The following is a 24747-nucleotide window of genomic DNA, read 5'->3' as shown; positions in this document are numbered from 1 at the left end:
TGAGGCAGGGGAGTCACAGTTTGAGCCCGGCCTGAGCACTTAGCAACTTAGAGAGGCCTTGTCTCAAATATAAGGCTGGGGTCATAGCTCAGTGTGAAAGCCCTGGGTCCAATTCCCAGTATAAGAAAGAAGAAGGAAAGAAGGAAAGAAGGAATAATGAAAAAGAAAGTGAGAAACAGAAGGCATGTTCTACATTTTAGCATTTGTAGGTCTTAGCACCACTTTCTTCTGACTCTAACGGTATGCACAGCATCAGCAGGATCTAGCTCAAAGTATACTTGTGAAAGAAACTAAATCAATTTTACCCTTTCCTCCAGCATCTCATTATTGATTCGTTCACTTATTCATTCAACAAATATCTGAAGAGTATGTGGTAGGGGCCAAGCTCTGGACCACTGTATTGAATCTGTCTGTAGCCCCACTAATGAACTTCCCTAATGATGAAGTTAGACAAATCCTATCCTAATGAGCAAAGTGCTATACTTTGCAGTAGAAGAAGGGAGACAACAGAGGCTTCACTGAGGTACAAGAAGGATGATGAATAGGAGTTTCCCCACCAGGAATAGGGAATGGGCCTTTCAGTTGCATTGGAATTAGTGAAGAGTCAATGGGCCTAGAGTCTGGACACCGTGGGGTTGCTGGGTGAGATAACACAGCAAATAGGTAATTTTTTATTTAAATAGCATCTTAGTTACTTTCTTGTTCCTAGAACAAAATACCCAATAGCTACAAATTAAAGAAGGAGAGGTTTATTTTGGCTCACAGTTTGTAGAGCTTTCAGTCCAAAGACAGCTGGTTCTAAGGCAGGCAGCATGGCAGAGGGTCATAGCAGAGGAGAAACAGTCCATGGCAGGGTAGACAAGCAGCAGAGAGGGATCAAGGGAAGAGGAGGAATATATTCTAAATTCCTCCAGGCCACACCCACAGTGACCCACCTCTTCCCATCAGGCTCCACCTCCCGACATCACACCCAGTATAAACTCACCAGTGGACTAATCCAGTACCACACACCCGTGATCCAGCCACTTCCCAAAGCCCCACCTAGGAGAGCATGAGGCTCTGAACATATCTAGATTTAAGCTGTGATAAACGGCACCCTGTCATGTACACAGTTTTATAACATGCTCTTTTCATCTACAACTTGCTATGAACATTTTTTCACATCAACAAATTCAGATATGTTTTAGTGGGTTGTTATGTGTAAATGAGTCATTTTCTCTGTATGATGAGGCCATGATTTATTTAAGCAATCCTTTATTAACAAACATATAAGTTGCTTCCAATGTCTTTGCTGTTATAATAAATATTCTTCCTCTCTATTTATCTGATTCTTTTAGGACACATGTGGGTGAGGCTTTTGGCTTCCGAGATCAAAGCCCAAGCAGGACCCAAGGCCTGTCTGGGTCACAGTCAGCAGGCCTGTATGGCCTCTTGTCTTTCCTTCCCTGTCCTCTACTCCTGCACAGAATAAAGGCTCTGAGGATGCTGTCTCCCCACACGATGGAGCTGAACAGATAAAGCAGCAGTGTGAACCTTCCAAGGCTTTCAATGGTACAAACAGCCCCCTGAGGCCCATGCGCCATAGATTCACCATCACTGGTATAAAGCATGAAAGCTGGGTTTCAACTAACAACACACCAATTATTGGCAACACAGGTGACTTAAGACGCCAAGAAGGCACACTACATTTTCTAGATATGCAAGTAGAGGCTGTATAGACTAACATACTGCCTGCAAGATGCCAGAAGGAAAAGCATACAAAGAATGAAAAGCTTCAGAAGCCACCCTGCCTAGAGACAAGGAAAGGGATGGGCCTCGAGATCCTGTGAATGGCTGGCACAACCAAACATTACAACTGGCCATGAGCACCAACTGCAAAGCAGGGTGACTCACACCCTATAATTGGGAAAGGCTCTTCAGCCTCTCTGAGCCTTGACTTCCTTGGGTGTGAAGCGGGGAGCTGATGCCCACATCATAGAGTTCGACCTAGATGACGACTGACACGCTGACATGGTGCTGGCGGGCAAGTGGCCCAAGAGGAAACTTCCCTCACCACAGATGATTCAGCTGAAGACTTCAGGGGAGGGGCCACACACGTATGAGGACGGAGCAAAGGAAATAAGCAAAGGATGGCAAGGCCCAGAGACTAGCAATAGCAAGAAGTCAAGGCCACCGGGCTAAGGGACAAGAGCAGAGGAGAGTGTTACCAGAATCCAGCGGGTGAGCAATGGAGAAGGGCCAGGCCACACAGCTGCAGTCGTGACGGTAGCTACTGCTGGCGATACACTAAAACAGGAAAGGAAGGAGTACTGCCCTGGACGCACTCTTCTCCTGCCCTCCAACCTCCTGCAGTGCCTCCCATGGTGGAGCCCCACCAGAAGCAAGCTGACGAGGGACTCTGGGTAAGGAGGGCCACTCGGACTCGCATTTCTGTTTTGACTGTCGTGGCATCAGGGACACTGAGGGCTTTAGCAGTGCATGGAGCAGAAAGCAGAGGTCCTGCAAGGTCACAGTGGGACAGGGCCACGTGTTCAGAGACCCAGCCAAAAGCTCAGATGGAGTCAAGCAGGCTTCACTAGGCATCAGTGCAGGAACCTCCACATGCAAGATGCTGGGACTGATTTACCCAGTGAGGAACCCAACGTGGGCTGCTCATCAATGCACTGCTCCCAGTTGCTAAGCCACAAAAGATGGTTCCTTGTAAACGCTACCCAATCTAAGCTACGAGACACCAGAGCAGGGTCCTCTTTCATAAGTTCAAGAGAGTAGGATCTTTGGATGTCAAAAAATAATTGGAGGGCCAGGGAAGTAGTTCAGTGGTGCAGCGCCTGCCTGGGAAGTGCAAGGCCCTGAGTTCAATTCCCAGTACTGAAAAGAATAATGAGAGCTGGGGATATAGCTCTGTGCTGAGCATGCACAAGGCCCTGGGTTGACCCCCAGCACCACAAAAAAACTCTAACAATATTAATAATGAGGGACAACTCTTCCACAAAATCCAAATTAGCTGCCCGAAGTCAGATGGAAGCTTGACAGGAAATTAAGTTGAGTAAGCTTAAAGGTGCTGTTTGTCGTCATTACTGAGTGACTCACTTCATTCCTCTTACTAGACTGCACGCAGGCTCCTTGACATTTATTCAGTGCTGTGCTATATTCTGTGGATACCTGGGAAAACAAGATCCGTGTCCTCAAACCATTTACCTCCCAACCAATAGTTGTGTGTGAGCGCAGAATCTGTCTCTCTCCTGTCTCTCACCGTCTGTCTCTCTCATACTCCAATAAGCACTTATACCTTTCAACGGGTGACAGAATCAAGAATCAGTCCCACAGTGTGCTCAAGGGCATGAGTTTACATCACACCCAACTATTTTACAATTTATCTGTAGAGATGAGTTCGTGTGTCTTCATGCGGCCATGCCGGGGAGATGACTGCTCCTTCCCGATTTCCATGGCTCTTAACACAGAATTTGGTTATGCCATTTGTCGCCCTGTCTCCATCAGACAGAGCGTCTAAGGGCAAGAGATATACCCCAGCCATCTTTGGAGGCCCAGAGACCTAGTGCCCTGCTTGGTGCAGTGGGTGCTGAATACATGTTTATTGACCGAGTGGTGAATGGATGGATTGATAAATGAACTGATTATGAATACATGAGTGAATGAGTGAGTAGATGAGTAGGTAAATGAGTTGATACACGGATATTTGGGTGGGTCAGCATCTGGCTGGATATTTGAATGAATCAGTAGGTGGATATTGGGCAGATGGATGAGTAGATGGATGGATGTCTGAAGGATAGGTAGATGGTGAGTGGCTGATAAATGACTGGATGGATAAATAATTTTAAAACTATTTATCTTCCTTGTAGCTTTAAGAAAAAATTTACCCTGCCAGCCTCCAGTGGTAATGCCATTCTACGTAAGAGGTTACCATAATAACTACATAGTGTGGTGGGGGAAAACACCTATGAACAAAAGGCCTTGGTTCTACTCAGTTTGCCATTTAACTGTATATGACCTGAACAAACCCTTCACCTCTGCCTTACTCTTCAGTTCTGCAGTGACAGTTCCCGGCAGACAGTGCCCCACGATTCCGTGGTTATTGTGGCCATCAAATGGGGTGGCAACTGATGTTGTGATAGTGTTGTCGCAGCCAGCAATGATGGCTGTGATGAAGGTTCATGGGTGCTGTCATCCAGCCACTGTCCGAAGGCGGAAATACAGCGTCTCTCAAATTGAGCTTTTGTAGTCCTAGACCCCATCCTCCGGTTTTGGCGTTCCCTTTCCATAGTCTGGAGTCCCACCTACTACACTCCACTTTCCCATCTGTCTCCTTTGGTTCACAGCACCTTTACCTCTGCACCTGAGCCCACTGTTTTGAGGGAAACGTGGAGGTTACAGACAAGGGCACCCAGAGGGGCAGTTGGCAAAGCCACCACCAATGAGTTAACTTCCAAAGTCCTCTTGTATTTCTTTTCTTAGAAATTTGAGAACTACTTGTTATACCCACAGTGCAAAACTATCTGTTGATGTTCACTTATCAAGTGCTTACTTTGCATCAAGCACTGTAACTGCCGAGAAAACAAAATTAAACGCTGGCCCCTGCCCTTGATGGACCCCACCAGTCTGTGCCCACATAGATTGTAGGCCACTCCTGGACTTCGCCCAGGCCATCCTTGCCCACCCACGACCAGGCGCAGGACCAGCACACAGGAGGTGTCAGTCCACTTCTGCGGAATGGCAGGAGCTCAGCCTGGTGGGGGAAGGGACAAATTAATCAACAACCTCAACTGGACACACAAAAAGGGAGCTAGAAAATAGCAGAAAAGGCACTGAGCGCAAAGCAGCGGGCCACAGTCAGCTTCCTAGAGGAGGAGGCACTAAGCTGCACCCTGAAACAAACAAGAATAAACCACAAGAAGAAGGTGGGTGGAGACAGTTTGGAAGAAGCAAGCTCATACAAGCTTAGCATTTTCTGTCTTCCAGCTTTCTCTTTGACTTAACTTCCATCTGCCTCTCTCTGCACAGTGCAACAGGGTTTTATTCCCCAGTGGGAAAAGAACCTTCACACATCTCGGAAGGATCTGGTGGAGGCTGCTCTGGGCTCCTTCCGGAAAGCGCACATCTGAAGAGCAGGTGGGGCTCCCGGGGGGCAGCCGAGAGGACCTCAGTTCGAGGAGGAGGTAAAGGCACCAGAAGACAGAAGAGGGCGGAGAAAGGGCGCCGGCGGGAGCAGCTGGCGTGCTGGGACTTCGCTCCTGCTCGCGTGGAGTTCGGGGCTGGGGGCAGAGCTCGGAGTCCCGCAGCAGCCGCCCTTCAGCAGAGGTTAACGCCGGGTGAGGGCAGAGCCTTACGTGCCTCGGCTTTCTGAGCAGGGGCCACAGCCGCCCTTGGCACCGGGAGCCTGCAAATCAGCCTGGGGCTGGGCTCAGGGCCAGCCGCACGTCTCAGGCAGGGGCAGAGGAGTGCCCTCCACGCTGCCTGGGACCACCCAAAAGCCCTCGGCACCCACCAGGTTACCAGCGCCCACTTACTCAGCAGTCCCTCCTCCCAGCCTCACACTCGCCTCACTGCTCTTACCCCAGCCCTGCTCCTCTAGCTGGGTGACTCTTGGTCTTCTTTGAGCTCCAATTTGGAAATCCCGCTTCGAGAAGTTTCCTGTGTTCCACGCTCAGGTCCAGGTGAGCTGCCTTTCAGTTGCCACTGCTGCCAACAGCTCCCCTTCGAGGCGGTCACACCGGGCTGTAACTGCCTGACACTCGCCAGTCTCCCACTGGGCCTCCCTCAGGGCCTGGTACAGTGCCAGGCCTGTGTGAAAGTGACGGTCAACGAAAAACTGAGTGTGCTCCTCTCACAGGAGCCACTGAGGAAGTCACCTTGGTCCAGGTGAGGAACCAGCGGAAAAGTTTTTCTTTGGGGTCTGAGCTTCTCTTCACTCCCACAACACAGAAAACCACACACAAGCACCTGCCTGTTTAACTCCCCCATCACCACCTTCCAGGTACACAATGACCCATCCACTTTGGTGTCTGCAAAATACAGATCTCAATCTTAGTGGCAGAGAAAAAGATAAAAGAGCTGCTATGGAGCTGGGCACCAACAGGCAACATCTGATACACCATTAGGGCCACAATAGAATGGGGTGATGTCCCCCAAAGGCCCTTGTTAGAATAAACATGAGGACAGACCTTTGTCATGGTTTCTGGCTCTCACATACCTTTGACAGTCCTTTTACCTTATTCTCATGATCACAGCCATCCCAATGGTCCCCGTAGTTACTCAGTAATCTTTTCAACAAGCATTAAAACCAAAGAACATTGCCTTTACAGGAAAGCATACAGGCATAAGTATACAGTTCAGTGAGCTTTCATAGTGAGCCATCACTACACGAAAGTAGACCAAGTAGAACCCAGTACCCTCAATGGGTGCCAGCAACTGTCCCTCTCTCTACATGTAACCATTAGCTTCACATCCAATGCCTTAGAGTCAGCTTACCTATTCTTGAATCTTACATAAATAGACTCACGTAGTACATACTGTTTTGCACGTGGCTTCTTTCATTCAACATTGTCTCTGAGACTCACCGGTGTTCCTCTCTCATGCAGAACTTTATGTTCACAGATGTGTATTATTCCATGGAATGGCCAAACCAGGATCTCCCCATTCCACTGCCATTGGACATTGGGCCATTTCTAGTTTAAGCTTATTATAAATCAATAATGCTGCTGTCTTTTCTGTGCACTGCAGTATGAGATGGTATACGAAGGGAGGCAGAACAGGAGTTAACTCCGAGTTTCCTAGGAATACAAGTGATTTTTTTTGACAGATGCCCTCCCGCAGCTGACTTTAAAGCAAGTAGAATCATCCCTAATGGTGGAATTTGAGGATGGTCCTGGGAGGCTCCAGGTTCCAGTCCAGAGAGAGGCACCCTGTGGGAATCCAGCCTGCAGAGGGACAGGGGAGGGTGGCCTGCTGCTGGTAAGTACAGACCCATAACTGTCACACTGTCTTTGTTCCTTAGACACACATGTTCCTCAGACACACAGGAAGACACATGCAGACACACATGCCCCTGTCAAGAAATCCACTGTCAAACGACACACTCAGAATACTCGAAATGCTACAAGACCGCTTTTTCCTTTTTCAAGAGCCCCTTCCTAATCACAAGAGGCCACTTAGTCTGAGTGGGCCCAGTAAAGCTGATTAATGATTATGCATTTCTCGTGAGAGTTGGGAAGGCTCAAACCTCAGCACCTCCCTAGGTGCACATTAATCAGGACATGCCATGAGCCGCTGGTGCCGTGACCAGGAGCCTCCTGCCTGAGACTCCGGGTCCCCAGCGCAGGGACCTCTGTTCGGTTCCGCTGCCCTGGGCCACCACCCCCTGCTGTGGCCACCCAGGCCTCCCCACAGTAAGCCAGGTGGAATTTGCCCCCTGAGCCCTCATGCCTTCTAATCACACACCATGAGGATTTGAATATTAATAAGATTTTGCACTCCTCCAGATAGCTCGTCTTAATGATCTTTAAGGGCTTTTCTTTAACTGCTTTCTCTGTATGACAGATACAAAGATTAATGAGTGACTGTTCCCAGCTTCCCTCACCCACCACTCTCTAAGGGAAATTTATCTTTGCATATTCCAGCCTCCCCCAACATCCTTTCCCACAACCAGCATCCACTTCTCTCTGAGGCAAGTTCTCTGACCAGGCTTGTTCCCGAGGTTGGAGAATGCAGAACAAAGAGAATGGGCTGAGGGCCACCAAACCAGAGGGCAGAGAATACCAGGAAAGGGGGTTATTTGAAGTATAAGAACTTAAGCGTGGGGTGTTTTCTTGAAGGTGGAAAGTCAGAGATTCTAGCAAGGCCTCAGATGTTAGAAAAAAAATGGAGTAAAACTGAGTAAGAAACACGGTAGGGCACCAAGTCGACCAAGTATGGGCATTTACACACCGCACCACTGGGAGTGTGGGCAGGACAGTCACTTTGGACAACCTGATCGGGTCTGATGGTTTCTACTATGGCTGAACATGCTCATGTCCTATGACTCAGCTAGTCCCACTTGCAGGAATTAGGTACAGTAGACAGGGAGCCATCAGACATGCATCTGTAGGCTCAGCAAAAGATGTGCCCTGGAATGTTCATAGCAGTACCATGTGTTGTACCCTGAATCTACCCAAATACCCACCCCCAGCAGAACAGATAGAACGGTGTGTTCACCCTGTGGGCCATTCCACAGCAACCAAAATGAAAGCACTACCACTACACACAGCCTATGACAGCTCCCACAAACACAAGGTTAAAGAAAACAAGCCAGACACAAAAAAACAAACACAGCATGGTTCCACTTATACAGTACTCAAAAGCAGGCACACACTAACCTAGGGTTACAGGTCGGGATAGTGACTCACCTGCAGGTGGCTGGCGAAGAGGTTCCAGGAACTTTGGAGAAGCTGGTGACTCTTATTAAGGTATTAGATAGACGGATCCAGTTTATAAAAATTCATCCAGCTGTCCACTTAGGAGTTACATAATTCTCTGAATGTATGGTATATAATAAAATTTTTTTTTTTTGGTACCGGTGATTGAACTCAGGTCCTTAGCTTGTGAGGCAGGCGGTGGAACCACTGAGCTAAATCCCCGGCCCTAAAATCTTTTTTTTTTTTTTAAAACCACCATAGCATTGTAGTGGATCTGTCTAGACTTCCTCGAATAAGGGCTTAAACTGCTGACACTGCTTCTGTTGTCTGGGTACGAATGGGAACATGATACTGTGTTGAACCATACTTTGGATTCTCTAACCTTTTAAAATTTTGCCCCTAGGCACACAGCAACACTTAGGTTTCCACGAATCCCTCCTGGTTAGTTAGGACCACGATAAGTGCTGCCCAACAGGAGGTGAGCAGAAAGGACATGTGTGTTGTTTCATCCTGGCCTCTACAACCTACTGCACAATCTTCCACTTACCCTTTCTTGTTCAACCTGTTCCCACCTGCAAAGAAGTCAGTGAGGGACTCAGTCCTGAGAGATGGTGGAGCTACTGGTAGTTCTTACCATGGCACAGAAAAATGTTTTTAGAAAATCCTGCACTAGCCAGAGTCCCTGAATACCTGCAGAGAGGAGAGGCCCCTCATTTCCTGCCCCTGACATTCCTGCTACCCCACTCACCTGCCCACACTGGGCTGTGATTTGGACAAGAACGGTGTTTTCAGTCGGGCTGTGCAGAGGAGACAGGGCACTGTCACTGTTGTTAGTCTAACCTATCTGCAGCACACAACATGCCTTGGGTCCCGGTCTCCAGATGGAAATTTGTCCTGTAAATGGGACTGAAGGGGACAACCTTAGGGAGAAGTTTCACTCTTCATTCCTTGCATTTCCAGAGAGGAGGGCAATTTCCCAAAAAGAAAAAGGAAATTTTAAAACCTCAGTTTTTCTCCCAAGAAGAACACTTACATGATCAGTGAGTAGATGAAGGAACTGAGCTCAGCCCGTGCAGCAGCATGGCCTTGAGAAGCTACCCTCTGCTCTCCCCCTGGTGAGCTGGCAGCAGGAGAAATGTCCCTGCCCAGCAGCCAGGGGAGTCTTTCAAAGTCTGGGGTTCAGGTTCAGGACATCTATGGCCACACCCCTAAGTTATATCTTCCAATCCAGCCGTCCTTGGTAATGAAACTAACATTTCTTCATCCAACAGCTGTATTTATCTCTCAGTTGGTTCCAAACTGAGGAGGAAAAGAGTTATTCACTGGCCCCTAAAAAATGAACGAAAACTAGGAAAGAAAATAATCTCTGCAGCAGTGGCCCAGAAATGAAGCCAAGTCAGAAAAAGAAAAATCCTTTGTCACAATGCAAGTCAGGGAAAGTAAAGAACAGAGGCAAAGGGCCCTGAAATGAGGGTGAGGATGGAGGTAAAATACACCAGACCCACCTGGCTCCTTCCCAATTGAGATCAGCTAGTCTTCTCTTACACAGGAAGATCTGAGGCTTCACCTGAGCCAAGAGTTCTATGTCTAAAAAGTAATTTGAAAATCTCTGATTTAGACCATCTCTTCAGTATACTCTGGCCTAAGAGATCTTTGCACTTACACAAGAAACCCAGGGCCGGGGATTTAGCTCAGTGACACTGTGCCTGCCTCACAAGCACAAGGTCCTGAATTCCATCCCCGCTATCGCAAAAGAAAAAAAAGAAGAGAGAGAGTAACCCAAAATTGTTTTTGTAATGTTTTTCCAATGACAGTGCGGTGTATGACAAAGTAGACCCGTACTGGGCTGCGGAGAAGCCTGGGGACAGCCTCTAAGGTAAAGTTTTTCCAGGAAGCCAAGGGGAAGTTCCATGCAGATAGTCTTGGACAACAGTGCTCGGCCTTTCCTTCCATGCTGGGCTCAGCTTGACTGACTCAGCTGAAGAGATGAAATTTGACCACCAACACCCCTGCTGGCCGGAGACAGAGCTGCAAGAGTTCCAGGGGTGACAAGCAGAAAGGGCCACACTGACTTAAGGAGCTGAGAGGACATCCCATCCTGGAGTCTACTGCAGTGCTCTGGGGGCTGCATTCATTTCCTAGAGCTGCAGCAACAAATTACCACAAGCCTGATAACACAAAATAAGACCCTCCCAGCTCTGGAGCCCAGAGCCTGACAGCAAGGCATCTGCAGGACTGCTTGGCCTCCAGGGCTCTGAAGACACATCTGTTCTTTGCCTCTTCCCACTTCTGGAAGCCGTTCTCTGGCTTGTTTGGCTTACGGCCACCTCACTCTGTTCTCCACCAACATCTTCACATCACTGTTTTCTCCGCTTGCACCTGTCAAACCTCCCGTGTTTTCTAGGACACCTGTCAGCAGGATGACCGCATCATCCCAAGGTTCTTCATTTGGTGCTTTCCCAAACGAGGTCACATCTGGTGCCTTCACTCAGCCAACTACAATGGGCAAGGCAGAATCATGGGGAAATGTGCATGGGAAATACTTTGGGTTTTCTAGCAGAAGTCATCTTCTGTGCCCCAGAGTCTTGCTCTGTATCGGCTGAATAGCTAATAAGCCTGTCTAAGGTGGGCAGGTCTGTAGGGCTTTGCTTTTGCGGAGTTTAGAGGTTCAGGGCAAGAGCTAAATCAATGAAGACATTAGAGGGGACTGGAAAGGGCACATGTGGGAAGGATGGAAAGGGAGGGAACCAGATGATAGCTAAAGAGAATTCAGGTTTTGAAATGTCTTCATTCCTTCAACAAATATTTATCTCAAAAAGCCTACACATGTCAAGCTGTGTGCTAGACAGAGGACATGACACTGAACAAGACACAGCAGCTGCTGTCCAGTGCAGGCAGCCACTTACCCTGGGATATCCCATGTCGACCCTCTTCGCCCAATATCTTTGGCAAATGTGCACTGCTTGCTCATGCTCAGAAGACGAGGCAGCAGGAGGGGATGGGAGGAGAACTGTCTCGTCCCGCGGATGGAATGAAGCAAACCCAGGGTCTCCTCCCTGGGGGCCACACATGTGGCGTACGTGCTCTAGTTGGCCAGTCAGGGCTTTTTAGGCACCCAGTATCCACTTCCTCCTTCCTATAGCAAGAGCACGTTGATTTGCCTTTGGAAAATGACATCTCCCCAGTCCTGGGTAGTCGTAACAGTACTGCTGGTCAGATGTTTTTCCCTGAATCCCTACCCACAAGGAAGCGAAAGGGCCAAGCTCCGTCCATGAGACTTGGAGCTGAATCCTAAAGGGAGAGATGTAAAACCAGAATCAAAGGCAAAGCCAGCTTAGCCCCGCCGGAGATGTGGATGAGATCAGAGCCCGCTCCCTGGCCCCTGCCCCCACTCCACATGAGGTGCGCGGTGGACCCTTGGAATCAGAGAGCCATTTCCACCTGTCCAGAGAGGAGAGGGGAGAGCCTCTGGTCTAGAGGCGAGCAGGCCTGGCTGGGAGGACAGATGGATCTCCCTTCTACATGGAGAGTTGCTACCCAATCCAAGGCTCCCTTGAGCTACCCGTGATTGCTCTTAATCATCGAGAACACTCACTATCAGCGCCAGCCATCAGGAAATGGCCAAGACCCTGACAGAAGAGGGGTGAAGGCTCCACATGGCCAAGTAAGCTTAGCAGGCACTTCCTAGGCAATCCTAGGCCTCTCTGCACTCCCCAAGGGTCTCCCTGCCTGATTCAGCAAGGGGCTCCTGATTCAGAATATGCCTAACTTTGTACAGGCCATGGCGGAGCACCTCAGGAGAGAGCGAAGCCCTACCTTCAATTCATCTTCCCAGATATTCCTGCCTCCTTTCCGTCCACACCAGGTCTTTCTGCCCCAGCCCCCGCAAGTACACTCATCAGCTGATAACCGCACACTGTGAACGGAGGCTGCTGTGCTGCCTCTCTAAAGTATGAGTCCACTCCTCCCATTATCTCCCAAACTCTTCTTTACTTCAGGAGATGGTGATTCCCTTACGTGAACAAAAACCCCTTTGATGTTCCTGGGAGGTTAGGGCATTAGCTCTCTCCTATAAGCAGTCCAAATTCTGACCCAACTCACTACCCAATCCAAATTTCAGTTTGGTATAAAAAACAAGCAAGCACCTGGACGTGGCAGGCCTGTGGAATGGCTTGGGTACAGCCATGAACATGTAGCTCCTGCCCTGATGTGGCTCAGACCACAGGAGAGAGACACTGAGCAAATGATGTGCAACTGGCACAGAGCAGACCTGGATGGCAGCCTCACAAGGGAGGTCCCTGGCCCACCTGCAGGTCCAGATCGGTCTCCCTTGAGGAAACACTAAGCTGGGCCCGGGGGTACAGAATCCAGAGACTGCTTCTCCTTCACGGGAGCCTTCTGCAGAGCTGTCCCCATTTTAGGAAGTTATGTTCTAAAAGTTCACTGTCAAGTTGATGGGTTTGGAGTTCAAAATATTTCCTTCCGCACAAACACATTTACCAAGAGTGGCTGGGTGTTCAGGCTGGGCCACCAGCACCAAGTCACCCACAACAGCTGCAGCACGGTACACAAACGCATTGGCCTGGCCTCTCTGGTGGGAAAGCACTCTGAGCCCGCGTCCACCAAAACCCCGCACACGAGCCCTATCTTCTCATGAAGCCGCAGCATTCCTCTCAGGGCCTTCCCTCCACCCAGCCTGTCCCACTGCCTTGGTTCAGGCCGATCTCACCACAGAAAGGACACTAGATGTGGTCACCGTGGTCATTCCTCCTTGGCCTGGCCTCCTCCCATTCCCAGCTGCAGCCAAATGCTCTGCAGTAGTCCCACTGCACAGACGGAAATTCCAACTACAGCACAGGTGTGTCAAGATCAGTGCCCGGTCTACCCCTCCAGCCTTTCCCCACCACTTCCTGGCTGCACTCTGTGTGTCTGGCCACACTGATCTCCATGCCCAAAATCGGTGGTCCTTGCTGCTTCCCTTCCTGGAGTGAAGACTTCCTCCATCTCAGCCTGGAATCACTCATCAATCTTCCAAGACCAAGCTCCTCTGCCCAAGACGAGAGTTCAACTCACTTCTACCGTGGGGTGTGTCGGACCGTGGTTAACGGTGTATCGGTATATCGGACAGCTATGTGCCTCCCGCAGAAAAAGAAACGCCTGAAGGCTGGCCACACCCTCCGCTGAGGAGCAGCACCCGAGGTCTGAACTCAGAGCTGGGCTCCTAGCTCCTCGCTGGCACTTTCCAACTCTTGATCTTAACCAAAATCTTAACTTCGTCTCTGTGGGCCTTCAATTTCCTTACCTGAAAAATGGGGGAAACAATAGCTATTTCACAAGTGAACCACTGGTAACTTCAAAAACAGGTAGAATGGGAATGACCGAGACATTTTCATTTCTTAGAAGTCCCAAGACATTCACACACATCTAGTCGGGAACGCACAGATGAGAAGCCCAAATTATCCTCAGGGGACATATCTGGGTATCGAGCACTAGTGTGAGAGGGGATTGAGGTGAGAACTGATGTGAGGGAGCGTGAGGAGAAGCCACAAGAAACGGCACCAGCCAGGGTCCCCGGCGACGTCCCACAGCCACTCTGGAAAGCACACGGGATCTGCGAGCGGACACATTCACTCAGCCCAGCCTTCTAGGATCCATCAGATCATGAAAAGTACAGGAAGACGGTGCGACTTTCCCAAGGCCAGGCTTCCTTATTCAGAGGATTTGGTCACTTCTGAAAGTGTGAAAGGGACCCAGACAGCCGGCAATGAAGACGCTGGCAACTGCAGCCCTCCCTACTAGTAGACCAGTGCTGTTCTAAAGGGAGCTTAGAGCCAGGCACAAGCTTGGTGCCATGGGCCTGTGATCCCAGCACACAAAGGAAGCTGAGGCAGGAAGACCTTGAGTTCAAAGCCACCCTGCGCTACTTAGTGAGCCGTCTCAAAAGGCAAAGAACAGTAGCTCAGCATCATTTTATTTGCAAGGCGCTCTCCTCTCAAGTCAGCAGGGTCCCTCCTACTGCTTCAGTATTTCCCTAGTATCAGAACAAGGGCGCACAACCCCACTGCTTCCTGTCACCCAGTAGTGAGATACACGTGTCACAAATCCCAGGACAAACATATCACAATTCCTCAGATAGACTCCGACATTCACCCTCAGGACAGAAAAGGCTCGGGTGTCACAGCATCTGCTTTTGGGTCCCTGTGAGTCTTATGTGGAAAGACTGAGTGAATTCTATGGTTCCAGAGCTCAGAACCAAGGGCCGAGGCTACAGAAGCGCCACAAAGTACACTACGGCCAGTAGGGCTCCTAACCCTGGGCCAGGAGCATCTGCCTCGTTAGCTGCAGACCCATGAGCTGGGCTCCCGAGAGTCAGCCCAGAGACGCCCAACACGCAGAGGGCAGCAAGAAGGGCCTGCCGCATGCCTGCAGGAGCAGAAAGCACAGGGGCTCACCGCGAGATGAATTACGGGCACTGTGACGTGGAAGGCCGTGGAGCAGGGTACGGATGCTTAACACAGGCAGCTTTCAGGTTGCACACTTTAATTTACAATGTTCACCGATAAAAAAGATTAGTTACAAAAGGGGACGCTGTCCATACAAAGTATGGATGTGTTCAGTCATAAAGAGAAGGAAGCCACTATTACATCTCACCTTGCTAAGATGAAGCTCAAGTACAGCTTGTTTGGGTAAAATTATCCCAGAGACACAGGCAATCCAGGCAAGACCAATAAACAATCAGCTTCCTGACTGCTTAAGAGAAATAAGTTAATGACCATTTACCTGAACTGAGGAGTTCTACATTCATGCCGGCAGACCTCAGAAAACAGCCACTCTCAGGCAGGCTGTAAGAGGCCGAGAGGCCCTAGCTCACTTACTGTGACCTCTTCTTACAGTTTCCACTCCTGTACAGTGCACACACGTGCACCATCTGCCACGAAATGACAGCTTCTACAGTTCTACAAGTGAACTTTGTTCTGGCCACAGTCTAGGTTCAGATTCTCCCCAAGTATGATTTTTTCATGTATGTTAAATCTGGAGAGGTACACCCAACCTTTATTAAAAATGAGGAGCTCTCTTCAAGCTCCCATGTCCCAGTGTAAGACACATCAGTTTAGTAAGAGTGGGGGAAAGCAGTCACACTGTTAGGACACATTTCCTGAAGAGGAACGGATCAAACTGTTCAAAGCCATTTCAGCTGACTCAGGCGTGGCGGCCACTCACCACTGCTCCCAGCAGTCTGCTCTCCAAATAAAAACCAAGTCTGTAGCCTTTAAAAAACTTTATTTGCTGATGAGCCAAGCTCTGATGGGGAAAGCCCACCTATGAAATAGTATTCTGGGTATCCAAGCTGCTCTGATTCACAACACATGTACATTCATGACTCAAAATAATAAAAACTTTTAAACACAAATGATTCTAAAGCCCTTATAATCCAAAATTATGTGCCAATCACTCAGATGTGCTTATATTAGCTTTAAAAATGATCCACCTACAAAAGAGCTGCACTTTTCTCACAATTGCCTGAAACACCTGACCAAAAAAGGGCAGGGGCAAAAGAAAAATGACAACTTAAATAGGGTCTGAGACCCTCCCTCCCCTCTGCAGCAAGCACACATGCAGAATGAGAGTTGGGAGCCTCTCTGGGGAGCGGCACTCTGTGGCTCGTGCGCCCGGAACCTCCTGACACAACCCAACGTGACTACTCTGAGTATAGGAGGCCAATGTGCCCTACATGGGAAACACAAAGGGACAAAACCTAACCCTGTGGTAGAAGCAACACCACTAGTCCCTATCACTCGGCTCAGGAAAACAGCACCTAGCAACAATCCTCATTAATACCACTCTAGGCCCTCACGGACTCAACACCTTTCTATAAAAACATCTGAAGAGGAGACAACGGCGGTAACTGCTGTTGGGCTGACACAATTCCAAAAGCTGAGAAAGCTCTTCGTCCACTGCTGTCTTCTCCCCTATTACAGTTCTGCCACTGAGGGGGAAAACAGTTGCATGAACAGGTTCTTTGCGACCAAGCCTTGGCAAAGCCAATAAATACGTTTGTCAAAGGCGGAATCATTTCGTGAGCAGCCCCTCAGGCGGCAACTTCGGGGCTGGGAAAGTGGGAGGGAGGTGCATGTGAAGGAAGACAGAAGATCCTTCGCCAGGGTTTGGTAACCCAACCCCAGATGCCCAGCTCGGTGCCGCAGATCAGCACCTGCTAACACCCACTTTTCAGGTGGAAAGGGAAGAAGTGAAAACACCAAAATAGAGTCAGTTTTGCAATTTGCACTCTTGATATTTGTTCTTCATAGCAGTAAGGACTTCAGTGAGAATCATGAAACTTGAGGAACACTTGTATTTTCCTTTAAGATTTAAAACCTTTTGTCTCACACTGAAAGACTACATTCGGTGTGGGTCAGGTCCAACAGTGCTGGCTAGGACTTGGCCGTGAAGCACACCCAGCACTGGCAGGAGATGGCGCTGAGCGCGACAGCTGGTGGGCAGCCCAGAGGAACTCGGTCACTGGTCTCCAAGTCGAAAGCCCTGGCCCCAGTTGTGTCTCCCACCTCCGCCATTCTGGTCGGCGGCTCGTCTCATGCTAGCAGGGGGTACACCGAACCCCGACACCCCTCCTCTCCGGCTGGGCAGCCAGCGGTACCTGAGGCAGAGAGGGAACAAAGGCAGAAGAGAGACAGTCACTCACACACAGTCCCCAGCCACGCTGCATGTCTCCCTCCTGGTGCCCCCGGCATCTGTCAGGCTGGGGAAGGCCAGGGACAGTGTCTCATTCAACTGCTTCCTCAGCACTCAGCTCAGTGCCTGACCACGGAGGGCACTTTCTCTCCATGTTTCTTACCTTTACCAGGCTCTCAAGTTAAATTCACACTCTACTGATTATAAGATAACTCATGCAGATGAGTATAAAAACAAAAAGAACACGCACAGGCCCAACCACCAGAAAGAATTACGGATGGCATCTTGGTCAATCCAAATATGGGTCAAACTGGATCAAAAACACAAACTAAATTTGCTTCCAATGGCCAAATCCACAGGCTGTGTGTTGAGCCCTGCACCTCACATCCACAACCCTCTCAGCTGATTCCACCACAGGAGACTGTGGAAGATGGCTTTCTGTCTTGAGGGTTTGGGTATGCCTTGGGGTTTTTTGGTACCAAGGACCGAACTCAGGACCTTGAGCATGTCAGGCAGGCAGCGGCACCACTGAGCTACATCCTCGGCCCAGGTTTGGGTATGTTTTTAAAGTCTACTCATAATCTGCCTGACTTCTTCCTTCCCATCTCCTAGCTGGTGGGAAGCAGGGGTCCAAAAAGGTTAGATGATATCTTACCACACAAGTTGCATTAGGAGTCACAGAAAAGCTGAGAAAATGTAAATCCAAGTCTACGCTTTCCACAGCATTTTCTATTTCCCGATCTTGCCTAAGAAACCGAGAATGTGTTTAAATCTATTCCACCTATCAAATCCCAATGTTTAAAATTTTGCTTGGAGGCAGAGGATAAGCTGATGCCCCTAGGTAAACCCCTCTCAGCACCACAGGAAGTCATGACAGGAGACTTCCCACACAGCAGCTCCAGTGTGACCACACGGGTCAGGAGTATATACCCTACACCAGCATATTCATTCACTCCATCGACCTGCACAGCAATCCTATGAGCCAGGCACTACAACAGCATCACCCTTGCTTTATAAACGAGAACACTGGGGCAAGACTGAGTGAAACTTCAAGAGTGACAGGACGCAGGCCCAGCAGCAGCCTGGCTCTGGAGCCTGCACTGTCCACTGCCTTCTACAGCACATGCCTCCTGCCGGGACAGGACAGAGGTTGGGACCGGAGTCTTCATTGGTTTTATCTTCCTGGAGCCCTCCACGCTCCTTCCCAAAAAGACACTGGCCCCTTCTCAACAGAAAACTAACTGTGTACAGAAGAGAAAATGTAACTCATTTTCTAATGGAATGTAGAATACTAATCATCTCAGAATTGTATAACTCATCTCTTGCCCTTTAAACAAATTCAGCTTTATCATTAAATCAAAGTGTGTCTCTGAGCACTGGGTTCTCAACATCAACAACATCTGGTATAATAATATTCCTCCAGTACATAACAAGAGAGTGCTTAAAAAAGGCAACAACACTAGGGCTGTCTTGCTTTGCTACTTACACTAAGACAATATGGAAGCCATCTCCATTGCTTCAGCGGACAGTGAAATTAAATGCAAGTAATTAGTATAAAAAGATATCTAATTATACATAATCAACAAAAATTTATGGTAATTTCAAAACAGTTACTGCTTTTGCAAGGAGCTACATTTTGTCATCTGATCTTTATGCAAAATTTAACAGAAGGCCTTTAACCAACAGAGAAAGCTCAAGTGACAGTAGGTTCCAGTGCGCGGCTGATTCTGCCTCAGGAATCACATGCACTTTGTTGTCCACAATGAAGAAATAACTGTAAGCCGTTAAGTCAGAGTGTGGCTATTTAAAGTAAAGTAACTCTTGGCTATCCCCCAAAGCACACGCTTTTTTAATTGATGCATCTGTCATCCTACTTGATAAACCTAGATCAGAAATTCAAACCTGCTGTTATTATGTCCTTTGATAACTGTAAAGCAGATTGGTCATTTGTATTTCCAGCCTAAAGGCAACCCAAGGCTCAAAGGGGAACAGTTTCTTTTTATTCTCTTAAAGAAGGTTTTCTTAAGACCCGCATAACAATAATACTATGGTCTTCTGTATATTATTGTTCACCACACACATGTACACACAGTGCCCTAATGTGTGAGGGGTGGGAGGAGCACTACTCAAGTCCCGCTGCCCTCACTGGCCCTTGGAAGAAGGACACAGTGCAGAACATGAAAATGAACAAGATGTGAAAGGAGTTTTGTTGTTGGTTTTTAAGCTTGTAAATGCAAGCCACAATGCCACGAGATCAGGCGTGACTGTCAGGCAGGCTGTGAGTCCCTATGGTGGTCCAGCTGGCCACTTCTCCGACAGCCTGCTGCCTCCCTGACAGCACGGTCTGCTTCTCACATGGACAAGTGCGTCAGCGTCTCCCCTTGGGGTGACACCCAGCTCAGGGCTCTCACTGAGTCCCCAGCACAAGCTCAGCACTGTGCTTATTGCACCCAGTCATCCACTAAGAGACGTGCAAACCAAAGCTTGCAGGCTGCAGGTAACTTTCCCAATGCCAGAGCTGGTGTGGCCACAGGGAGAACAACATTCAGAGCCAAACGCTCGCGCCCCTGCCCTCTTCACCCAAATCAACCCTAGACCCTAGGGCTTGGGACTATCCAAACCTCGTGTCTTTCATTTTAACTTTGAACAGTCCTATAAAAGTTCAATCCTGAAATATCGATGGGCCCTTCCTCAACAGAAAGCACGGAGGAAGCTGATGCCGCAGGTGACCCCATATCCTAGGCCCACTCGCCCCCAAGGCCACGAGTCACAGCCCGGAACAGTATGGGGCTGAGCTGGCCGGGCTGGGCCTGGTCATCAGTGGTCGCCAGCTCAAGGGCACCACGAGCAGAATGAGGTGCTGGCTTCCATCCCTTATGACCACGTGACTTGGCAAGTCATTTATCCCCTCAATTTCTCCATCCGATGGGACGTAAATCAGAGCCCTCCTGAAGTTCCTGTCAAGACACATGAGAGCATGGGCAACACAATACCTGTTCAATGAGGGGAAAAACACTTACAAAAACTGAGGTGTCGATAAAAAATTTCTTCCTCCCAAGTCCATTGGGTATCTGAACATTAGGAAGAAATAAAGATGTCCGACAAGATTTCCAATTAACTCATTGATCACCCTGCAAAGAGAACCAAATTAAAGACATTCAAATGATAAAGTGAAACACACCTACTGTTAACTAATAGCATGGGGAAGAGATCTCCACTGAAGCCCACGTAGTCCCAGAGTCCGTGACAGCTCTAGAGCAGGCCCTGTCTACGGTCAGTGACAACTCATTCTGAGGGACAGAAAGTGACTGCTGAACCAACATGGGCCACGGGTCCTGTGGGCCAGCAGCCCCTCTGACATCTCTTTTAAGCTTAGCCCACCTCAATGCTACTCCCTGCCTCAGGAGTCAGGGAGGCTGCAAAGCAGACCGCTGAATGTTTTCAATCTGAGTACTCTGTGCATGAAACACAGGCAGACAGGCAGGTACTGAGCTCGGAGCAAGGACAATACATGCCTGCTCCCCATTCCCAGACCCACTGCACGCTCTCTCCCACCTCCTGTGTCCTGGAGTGTCAGGAAAGCTGACCTTCACCCTGCACCCTAAATAAGCACTGAGCTTCCTTCCTCAGGTTCTCATGGCTGATGGGGAGGTCATCTCAAGATCTTATGGATCCACTCCTCTATCACTGCCCTCTGTCTGCACCTCCAACATCATTCCTGTCAGGGACAAATCAAGGGAACTACTTCTAGATTCTGCCTTTCTGGGTGGGAGAGCCAGCTGGAGCACACTTGGACCTCGATGTGCCCTAGACCGAGTCTGCTTGCTCGATTCATCCACTTCTATGGTATGCAGAAGTTGGGATCACACAAAGCAAGTGTGTCAGATATATGAAGAACTAGTACTATTAAAATCATTAAACTTGGGCCGGGGATTTAGCTCAGTGGTTCCGCTGCCTGCCTCATAGGTGCAAGGTCCTGAATTCGATCCCCGGTACCAAAAAAAAAAAAAAAAAAAGAATATCAAGATGTAGCTATTCTAAGATTGCCTATTTTTTATGCATTACAAAACATTTTCAAGAGTTTAATGATTTTTTTTTGTTACCAGGGATCGAACTCGGGACCTTGCACCTACGAGGCAGGCGGCAGAACCACTGAGCTAAATCCCTGGCCCTTGATATTCTTTGTTTTTTCCCCATTAGGTACTAGGAGGCTGAACCCAAGGCCTTCAGACTAAGCTATATTCCCAGCCTAGTCTTCATTTTTTATTTTAAGACAGGGTCTTGCCAAATTGCCCAAGCTAGGTTCAAACTTGCAACCCTCTTGTCTCAGCCTCACAGCACGATGGGATTATAGGTATGCTTGGCTGTTTTTCCTTTATAAACTCTGAGTGGATACACTGAAGGCTTTACTAAACCTCAGTTCTAATTACAGATGAGCAAACTAGGAATGTTCTGCTTGGCCAAACTTCTGTATCATCAAAACGACTTACAAAACTACTTCCCATCCGAGCATCTGCTTTTCTATTGATAGTAAGCATTCTGGAAATACCTTAAGAATAAAAGACACTAATTTTACGGAAGTCAACTCAGACAAATTAGGTGTGTCTATGCTCGGTCTGGATAGTGAATCTAGAAACACATGTTTTCAAACATAACACAGAAGCATATCTGATGCAGTAACAAAATCATAACCATCCAATGTCAAATATGCTTAAAGCCTTGCAATTTAATTAATTACATCAAAATATAATTATTAGGTTCTAAAACATCAATGTTGAGATTTTTAAAAAACTTTTATAAAGATCAGAGAAAGAAGATAAAAAGGTGAATGGAAGTTTTCCAAGGATTAGTTTCCAATTAAATAAATCTAGTATCACTTACGAGCCTCCTATGATATAGTTGAATCCAAGGATAACCCAAGGTAAATAACAGGCCTAGGAAAGAACACACACAAACATAAGCAGCCATACCTGAAGAGGACAGAGCTGTAAAGGGACTGAAATGGGAACAGATACACTGACCAGGGCTTTATATAAATTCTTTGGGAGGTCACTGCAAGCTTCTCAGATCAATCCAGCAGCATTCTTACTATACTAAAGCTTCATAATTAAAAGTATATTTATTTGGGATGGGGATTTAGCTCAGTGGTGCCACCACCTGCCTCACAAGCTCAAGGTTCTCAGTTCGATCCCTGTACCAAAAAAAAAAACTATACTTATTTGTGTACTTGTAACTGGAAAGCAGAATACATTGCCCATAGTCCAGATCCAACACATGCCCTGCTGGATTCATATTAACAAGACTCAGAAACCAGACAAGCATCTTGTGGATGCTACTAGAAACACAGCCACGACAGAGGCACACTCAGACCCCAACCAGCAAACTGTAACAAATAGTTACTCCGGATTTTTAATTCATTACATATTGCTATCTTGAATAAGACAATTCTGTAGATGGAATTCAATATGTGAGACACCTATTAGATTCAAGACCTGGTATCAAAGGCTAGGGGCATGGCAAGGATCTTCACAAACCAGTAAAGAAAGAGTTGTACCTAAATAACTTAGATACTCAGCTAAGTACTACAAGAACAACACAGGGCAAAAGTCGAAAGCCAAGACCAGTTCCAGGCAAGAGATTAAAAATACAGTATAGGTTCAGTCCCATAAAAGGTAGGATATATACAAGGAAGAGAATCAAAAAGTTACAAGTGAAAAATTGTGAGATCAGGTATAAAAGGAAGTGTTTAGAAGGAAAAAAATATTTTGCTAAAATGTTAAACACATACAGGAAGTAAAGGAACAATAAGAATGGATTTTAAATAGCAAGCTTTCAAATGAGTTACACACACACACACGTACACTCTCTCACACACACACACTCACTAAGGGAAAGAGCCCTGAGGGCCTGAACAGCCAGGGAAGTAACAGGCCAGCAGAGAGCTCCGGGTTGACCCTGGGAGGGGAGAAAGGGGCCTGCCTATGGTACGCTGCTCTGCAGTGCCCTCTCCTGGCTGAGTCAGGAAGTGCATCTCTGGACTTGGGAGTTCTGCAGACAATGAAAAGAAATTTTTCCAGCTAAGGTCAAGTACCTTAAATCGTGTTCCAAACCAAAATGACACAATCATGTCTCTGTTCAGCTGGGCCCAGACATAAAGTACTGACATGATGAGAGGAATCATCAGCAACTGCAAAAGAAGTGACAGGTAAAAACCAGGCTCTGGGCGTAAGCAGTCTGAACAAAGGCTTACCATAAATCTACTGTGCTTTTTATTCCTCCCCTCCAAAAACAGTTTCTCATATGAATACTAAAAAGCAAAAGAAAATTCAACTCATAAGAATTACAAATTGATCCCATTATTTAACTTATCATACAAAGAATGCTACAAAACCCCGTAATAAAATACAACACAATTATATTTTTAGATGGACTCAAATATTTAAGTCAAGCGTTATTCACAAAAGGCAGACTTTACTTACCATATATCTCGATTTTAAAGAATCCTCACATATACTTAAAAAATATTGCACACCCATTATTCTCAATATTCAAACATACGACAAAAGCCAGAAATGAGCAAGAAAAACAATGATTTAGGTAAGTCATACAAGCTTCAAAAATTCAGCTGACTTAAAATCTTCAGAATAAAACATACCATTCTGTAAGTTCAAAATACCACACATTAATCACACAGTACCATTTCAACTTCTATCAAAGGCTATGCATAGCAAGTCTGAATCACACAAAAGGCAAACAGTTTAAAGGGACACTTACCTGCATGTCCATTGCCAAGCCAGTAATCTAGATTTGTGAAGTTAAAGATCAGATAATAAAAAAGTATTTCCCCCCACTGAAACATTAATTTCATTCCCATGTTCTCAACAAAACCAGTTTTCTGTCATGCAGATTACTTAAAACATTTGAGAACACAAAGGTTCTGATAACCTTCATCATGAATATTCCATTAGACAATACCACAAGGAGATGTAGAAATTAACAGCCTCAGCTTGACTCAGTAAGTCACGGATGTCCTCTTTTCCATGCCTGCCACAGTGCTTGGCATCTCTCCTTCAAGCAGAGGACAGAGATACCCGTGAACCTGAAACACACAATGACTCTGCTCATACTCAGGGCTGTACAGCATAGATGAAGTTCAAAACCACTTTGTTTAATTCTCTCAAAGGCAAGGAAAGAGTATCCGAAGTCCTACTTTTGCTGGCTCTTGGCCCAACTTTAAATGAAAGCTAAGTCCAGCAGCAACTATGAGCTCACCAGCTGTGCCCAGGAGGCGAGCCACAGTCCCTTCCGCAGTCCGTGCCATCTGCAAGAGTCCACAGTTGGAAGGGTGCTGACAAGGGCGGTTGGTGCAAAGCAGAAAGACAGACTGTGCCCAACGCTTTGTATTTTATAGAGGGCACTTTATAGAGGGAGTGAATTACTACTAAGGACCCCAAAAGAAAGAAAGCAATAAAGGCAGAAAATGACGTTGGTATAAATTTATTTTCTGATAAGAACTTCTCAAGCTGTCTCACAGCACTGAATCTCTTTGTGCTTCGATCAACAAGCTGTCACCCTGAGAACACAGAGAACTGAGAACAAGAAGGGACAGTAACAAAACCCAGCCAAGTGGGAAAAAATCCCACAAGAG

The 24747-nt window shown here is 47.6% G+C and overlaps 2 protein-coding genes across 6 annotated transcripts in view; one reads left to right on the top strand and one right to left on the bottom strand.

Annotated features, from left to right (window-relative positions):
- Positions 1-17064, top strand: part of Zhx2 (zinc fingers and homeoboxes 2) — a 157772-nt gene extending 140708 nt beyond the window's left edge. Inside the window, exons 4-5 of one of the 4 annotated variants that reach the window (XR_015440222.1) lie at positions 1338-4916; positions 5020-17064. The gene's annotated coding sequence lies outside the window, so the exon portion shown is untranslated. Of the gene's footprint in view, positions 1-1337 lie in introns of all 4 variants that reach the window. The other 3 variants (XR_015440224.1, XR_015440223.1, XM_087184387.1) reach the window with 3 other exon arrangements.
- Derl1 (derlin 1) overlaps positions 15673-24747 on the bottom strand; it is a 24966-nt gene continuing 15891 nt past the window's right edge. For both annotated transcript variants that reach the window (XM_087184430.1, XM_004838007.4), the window contains 5 exons: positions 23874-23900; positions 23191-23286; positions 21981-22033; positions 20120-20230; positions 15673-17064 (listed from right to left, as the gene is read on the bottom strand). In XM_087184430.1, coding sequence (XP_087040556.1) covers positions 16926-17064; positions 20120-20230; positions 21981-22033; positions 23191-23286; positions 23874-23900 — 426 coding nt within the window. In that variant the 3' untranslated portion in view covers positions 15673-16925. The remainder of the gene's footprint in view (positions 17065-20119; positions 20231-21980; positions 22034-23190; positions 23287-23873; positions 23901-24747) is intronic.

Source organism: Heterocephalus glaber, unplaced genomic scaffold (genome assembly GCF_053883595.1).
Source record: "Heterocephalus glaber isolate CG9 unplaced genomic scaffold, H.glaber_assembly_v1.0 deba00000281, whole genome shotgun sequence".
Classification (NCBI taxonomy): domain Eukaryota; kingdom Metazoa; phylum Chordata; class Mammalia; order Rodentia; family Bathyergidae; genus Heterocephalus; species Heterocephalus glaber.
The sequence above is the reverse complement of the archived record's forward strand: the minus strand, read 5'-3'. Positions and strand labels throughout refer to the sequence as shown.